The sequence below is a fragment of the Atta cephalotes genome, assembly GCF_000143395.1.
Source record: "Atta cephalotes unplaced genomic scaffold scaffold00044, whole genome shotgun sequence".
NCBI classification, from domain to species: Eukaryota; Metazoa; Arthropoda; class Insecta; order Hymenoptera; family Formicidae; genus Atta; species Atta cephalotes.
Genome location: NW_012130108.1, coordinates 75712 through 82921, shown reverse-complemented (window position 1 = coordinate 82921; position 7210 = coordinate 75712). Strand labels below are relative to the sequence as shown.

General features: G+C 29.6%; 1 protein-coding gene across 1 annotated transcript; it reads left to right on the top strand.

The window, feature by feature from the left end:
* Positions 1 to 530: 530 nt before the first annotated feature.
* On the top strand, positions 531 to 4953 carry LOC105622353 (juvenile hormone epoxide hydrolase 1-like). Its single transcript, XM_012203772.1, has 8 exons — positions 531 to 589; positions 780 to 888; positions 1923 to 2115; positions 2569 to 2804; positions 3485 to 3600; positions 3687 to 3886; positions 4158 to 4392; positions 4501 to 4953. Exons 1-8 carry the CDS (start codon positions 531 to 533, stop codon positions 4766 to 4768), a joined length of 1416 nt encoding a protein of 471 aa, XP_012059162.1. The 3' UTR covers positions 4769 to 4953.
* The last annotated feature ends 2257 nt before the right edge of the window (positions 4954 to 7210 follow it).

Sequence of the window (7210 nt, the reverse complement as noted above, 5' to 3'; positions counted from 1 at the left end):
ACACCTAATAAGAATAAGTAAAAAAGTCAGACGAAAATTAATTATAATAAATAATATAAGAAAAAGATATGTAAAATAAAAATATTTGTATATATAAATTTTAAGCAACAAAGTTATCTAATGTTAGAGGTATACTTGAATTAAAAAATTATAGAGGGAATAAAACATAAATACAACAAAATAGACGATTATTTCCCTTTAGAGATAGATGATAGCGTATCGATACGCTAAAAATCGTTTGGAAATTGCCATTTAGATAAAAAAGAAATGACTTTATTTACAAAATTGGTTTGAAATAATCTCAAAGATGATATTTTGCGAAGTATCGGTTAGATATCATTTTTTGAGGCTATTTCAATCTAATCTTTTTGTAAAAAAACGTTTTTCTTTTTTATTTAAAGAGCAAATTCCAAATTTTTAGTATCGATATGCGTATCTCTATTTCCCCTACTATCTCTATCGACAATGATTGCAGCGCTATCTGCACTATCGTTAGTCGTACGTTTTATTTCACAAGAGACGGACGCATCATGTGGAAGACCACAACCGTGATCTTCGTTCTTGCCATTGGCATAGCTCTCTTACTCCGGTAAGTTGTAATTACGAATTACTCATCTCTTACATCAAAATATTTTTACAGAGTAAAACGTCTTTGACTTTATTTTTTCTTTTTTCGTATTGGATTTATAAATATATATATATATATATATATATACTTAATTGATAGTCTATGTAACTCAATCATAAGGATTTAACGTCGTCAATTCGATCGTTCACAGAACTAATCCTGTAAATGTACCGGACTTGCCCGAGACATTCTGGGGACCAGAAAGAAATAAAGAAGCTTCGAAAGAAGTACGATCTTTTACTATTGCAGTGTCAAAATCGGTAAGTTGAAAAAAAAACGATGTAATTTATCTGTTAAGGAAAATGATTTCAAGGTTGCATTCTCTACGCCTTTATATACCGATTATGTAAGATATTATTACATTGTAACAAACAAAGAACATTTTAACTATTAACAGATATCAATTTCACAGTATTATTTGCGTAACAGGTACATATTTACGACTAATACGTACTTTGTAGTTGCTATCTCACTTAATCGCATAATATGCTATATATAGACACGATGCTATCAGTATTATTATGTTACTATATACATTATAGTTGATATTATTATCTCATTGATATCATCTTACTGAAATTTTTATTAACGGCACTGTAATTTCTGTTAATGAAAATTAATTATTATAAGTTATATGCAAGAATTATTACATAATCAAATACGAGAAGTCCGTTTTCACATTCGTTGTAAACATCAGTTTATTCTTATCGTTTGTCAAATATTAAATAAAGACAAATAATGCTTACAAGTATTATAAACGCAATACGGAATATACTCATGATAAATTATCAGCAATATTTGCACTTTGCAATCAATTAAAGTAAGCAGTAAAGTATCTTATATATAAATAGTGAACATTTTTAAAACATTCAAAATTGCACAGTTTTTCGATGAAAGATCATTGTAAAGAAAAAAAAAAGATATTTTAAAGTTCGAAACTTGTATTTTGTAGCATACTTTCGACTGTTTTTCAAAACATCTTTTTTTGTATCCTATAATATAAATGCCTATCAAACATCAAAATTTAATTGTAATATCTGATGATATTATTTCAATAGTTTAGCTCTTTGCGTTTTTAAGTTCGATGAAATTTCGGCGCGCGGTTCCAAATGACTACAAATACAAAATACATACATTATATATATATATATATATACATATAGTATATACAAATTATTTAAGCATTATAGATCCAGCTTCAACTTTTAATTCTTATTTCCTAAAGATCACATTAAAAAAGATACGCGTTTCTCTTTCGAACTATTTTCGACTAAAATAAAATTTCTTGAGTAAGGTAATTGATGACCTAAATGAACGGCTCAAAAACAGAAGAGAATTGGTAGAACCATTGGAGGATGCTGCGTGGACTTACGGCATGAATACGACTTACTTGAAAGATGTGCTTGAATATTGGAGCACGAATTATAACTGGACTGAACGACAAGCGTTGCTCAATAAGTATCCTCAATACATGACCAATATACAAGGTAATAAAATTTTTTTTAATCGACTGCAGTCTTTTGAACGAATCTCGTGATTGTTTTGCGATAGTTGAAAGACTTGTTCCAAAACAAGGCATCTCTTTACTTTTCTTTTTTCTCAGCATTCTTTATTTCCTTTTTGTTATTAGTAGGAAATAATAAAAGCCGGCCCAGATAATTTAACTCGTCGTAAAAGCTCCGTTAGAGTACTTTACCGAAAGAACAAGCGGTTTTATAATTTGTAGTACATTGAGAATACTTTATTGAAAATACAAAGAAAATATATTTTCATTATTTTTATATCAGAATACAAAATATAAATATATCACATGATTAGTTTCTTTGATTCCCTCAAAGAAACAATTGTTATTTAATATTTATATAAGCTAATGAAATTGAATTTGATTCAAAGTATAAAGCTGAATAAATTGTAATAATTGAATAAATTGATGTCTACAGGTCTGGATATACATTTCTATCGGGTGAAACCTAACGTTTCGCAAACCAAATTAAAGATTTTGCCACTGTTAATTCTTCACGGTTGGCCAGGATCGGTGGTGGAATTCCAAAAAATTATTCCTCTGTTAACGACACCGCGTCCCGACAAAGACTTTGTGTTTGAAGTGATCGCACCTTCGCTTCCGGGTTATGGATTCTCACAAGCGGCCGTACGACAAGGATTGGGTCCTCCGCAGGTAAAGTTTACGGAAAAAATGTCTAATAATTTTATTAATATAAAAATGTCTAATAATTATTTGGCGTAATATTCATGCCCCTTATCAGCAAGGCAAACTCTTCATTTTAATCAAGTATGGAACGCGAGTTTTGAAATAAAGAGCGGAGTGATATAAAGAATAATTCGGACTTAATTTCTGCCAAGATTTTAAACAAAAGAACTTGTTAATTTCAAAGAGCTAACGGTCTTTCATAGATATTCCGAACAATCGGTGCTCTCTAAGTGAGTCTTGGTATTCTTTATAGTAAACAGTTTTTTATTAAACAGTATTATAAGAAATGTACAATGTATTTAATAACAATTGTTATACATTATATTCTGATAATCGAAATTTCAAATCCTGCATACATCACATCTAAGATAACATTTCTAAGATGTTTAATAACATCTCCATGATGTTTCACAATTTTAAATTAATATTAAATATCATTAAAAGAATTGAAGAGATTCTTGATTGTAACAATTCTTGTTGAATATGTAATTTTATTATAATACTGTTTAATAAAAAACTGTTTATTAAAGAATACAATCACGGATCGCACGGAACATTTATGAGATCGTTAGTTGCTTCTTCTAAGATCGACAAAAACTAATAATACATAATACATAATAATCACTGTCAATCGTTTGTTTTTTCAGATGGCTGTTATATTCAAAAATCTTATGTTGCGTCTCGGTCATGATAAATTTTACACGCAGGGCGGAGACTGGGGCGCCGCTATTATTACGCATTTATCTACTTTTTTCCCGAATAAGTATGTATTTTTTACATATTGATGATGACTTGCTAAATAATTCAATACATAGAAATACAAAGTATGAAAAAGACAATTTTTTTCAGTGTTCTTGGTACTCATTCGAACATGTGTATGGGTAAGGTAAAGTCCAATACGCTCTGGAGATTCATCGGTGCGTTTATTCCATCGCTCGTAGTCGAGAGTGAATATGCTAATAGAATGTATCCTTTGGGATATCACACGGGTCGACTTCTTGAGGAAACTGGATACATGCATATACAAGCTAGTAAACCAGATACTATAGGTACTTGATATATATATATATATATATATATATATATATATATATATATATGTATATATACATATATATATATATGTAAATATTGTAAATATTTTTATATTCAATTAAATTATTAAAAATTAAATTAAAGACAAAATCTTAGATTGGATTACACCAACATAAATATATCATTTCTGTATTTAAAAACATTTTAATATATATGATTTGAGAGATTTGAGAGTTTGCCAGTTTAAAGAATTATAAACAGTAATTGGAAAATATATTTTTAAAGGTACTGCCGTGGCAGCCTCACCAGTCGCGTTAGCAGCATATATTTTGGAAAAGTTTAGTACATGGACGAATCCAGAGTACAGATTTCGAGCGGATGGTGGTCTCCTCGAAAAATTCACTTTAGATGAACTTTTAGATAATATCATGCTTTATTGGGTTACCAATTCTTTCACTACGAGTGTACGACTTTATGCCGAACAATTTACGAAAGCTTCTATGACGAATGGTATCGATGAGTATGTTTTTCTTCTAATTACAATTCTATTTTTTTTTAAATTTTCCATATTCGAAAGAAAATAACAGCTTTTGCTTTATTTCTATTGATGAGTATGTTCAATTTCTAGGTTGCCTGTTGATGTGCCAGTAGCGTGTGCGGCATTTCCTCATGAACTAGCTTATGAACCGAAAAGCCTCCTTGGCAATAAATTTACTAATCTGATACAATTTAATCATTTGCCACGAGGGGGCCATTTCCCAGCATTTGAAGAACCGACTCTTTTAGCGGATGATATCTTCAATTTTGTGTTCACGGTTGAAAATATCAGGAAGAAAAACAATGCTAAAAACACGCCAAATGCAGAGAAGAAAATAAAGGAGCCTATGAAAATTTGAAAAAAATATTTAGCTGTGCTATTTTTTTAAATTATGAGATGATAACATGCGAAGCAACAAACACTGGATTTGATTATTTATAGAAACAATGTTGTAGTAATTTTTCTAATTTTGTATAATATAGACATGTTATGTTACTTTGAATAAAATATTTTTCTAATTCTTTATTCGATACTATTTTCGTATAATTATGTGTTTAAATTTTTATTTAAAAAATTATCATTTTAAAAAAATATTTCCTAACATACAAAATTCCTATATTTTATTGTTTATTATATCAATAATATAATATTTTTATCTATTTAAAGAGAAACAAAGGCACGTTGAAGTAAAACTTATATCTTGATATATTTCACTTATATATGGCGCATGTATCCATCTAAAAATAACTAATTGAAATTTTTTAAATCATGAAAGCATATTAATGAAGCACATTAATGCATTGTATAATGTTGACAGTTGTCAAAAAATAAGTACTGTATACCTCAAAGATATTAGAGATTATTAAACCATGAAAAGAAAATATTTCTTTTTTTGTCATTTGTAGTTAAAATTGCAAAATATAAAATTTTTATAGATATACATTTTTTAGCATGTTTTTTGTACTTTCAGATAAAAATATTAATTTTAGTGAGAAAAATTTAGCAATATGGAAAAATCAATTTTTTAATTTTAAATAAATGAAAAATTATGTCCACTTTTAAAAATCTAAAAAAAATTATCAAAAATACTCTGTACGTGGAATATGATATCATAAGGAAGATTGGAATTGTAATGATCCACTCGTGAATAAATTGTTTTTTCAAAACAAAATTAGAATTTCGATTCCAAAATTTCCTTCTTAGTGTTATAATCTAAATTTCCTTTTTAGTATCATAACAAATATTAGAATATTTTTTCAAATTTTTTTCAAATTTTTAAAAGAAGATATAATTTCTCTTTTTTTAGGCAGACTCTTGACACTTGAAACACGCTATATATATATATATATATATTTTATCACTGTGTCATAATTGTTGTTTTTGCTTTATGATAAATAGATGTTGATAAGCTCAATATGTTAATATAAATGACTATGCAAGTATAAACACTTCACTGTCTTATTATTAGAATAATATCCATTTTCATGTTTTTACATTCACAAATAACGAACAAATATACATATAAACATAGAAATTTATACTTTTTATTTAATCTTATCTATCGTACAATCGTACGCTGAATATATATTAGCGAAATTGTAGAAAATATTGAATCTTTTCCAGAAAGATCTTTCTAAAGGATATGATTCTCTGCTCCGCTCTTTCGTATCGTGACTCTTGGAAATTGAAGCTTTCCGACCTATTCACAGATGACCGGACAGCTCTCGGTAGGCGGCAAGCAACAAAGGACCCTATAAGAAGTCTGTAGAAGGGGCAGCGACAGACCCTCTCCGATTCCCAAACGTGACGCATGATGCGTGCAAGTGCGACGAAAACAAATTGTTTGTTTTTTTTTAGATAATTGATATTTACTTGGCAGACTTAAAAATCTCGATCGGTTTGATGTGCAGATAGTGACAAATACATGTATAATTATCTTGTGCTGATTAAGAATTGTTCAAGTGAAACCAAATTAAAATCATATTTAATTTTGTGTTGTCTTTCGCAAATAAATATTAAAAACATTTTTACGTATGTCTGTATGTCTATAATTCCGTATATAAAGTTAGTTAATTGAAGTATAACTGATTTTCGATCTTTTCCTTGCATTACATTTGGAAGAAAATAATTGATTAATTGGAAACGATTTTTCAATGTGAAATTATGAAATTACGGTTCAAAAATGCGTGCCTGTTGGGATAATTAAGATGTTTTCACTGACGATTCCAAAAAAATCTTTTAACTCAGTAAAGAGTAACGAACGCACAGAACGAAGAAAGGAGTCAACACATGAGAAAAGAGTATTATTTATAGATATATCTAGTTTTCGAAGGATCCCTGTGGTTATAGGATGGTCACAAAGCGCGAAGCACAAATAAACGAGAGTTATCAATTGTTTGCAACTTGTCAATATATATAGTTGCAGTCAGAATTCAGTAGTGTCGCGCGTATTACAAGCCTATTTCTCCACTCATGCAGCAATTTATCGTCGATTAGTATTATTACGTAATTGCAATGCAGTTTCAAAACATCAACATCATCAATGTTGTGAAGATATATTTCTTCCGAGATCTCGAAATTTTCCGCACAATGACGACCTTGGCGAAGTAAGATGACGTTACGTATCGTCTGTGGTTACATGTGATTTCTTTCTTTGTCAGCGAGAAATATTGGGCTTACCGCGTGTGGGCCGTGTGGCGACAAATTCCAGCCGACAGCGTGGGACGATCAGCTTGAAACAAGAGGGAACCGCGTCGACCACGTGACGGCATAAAGTGCAAGACGCCGGCGCGGTGTAATC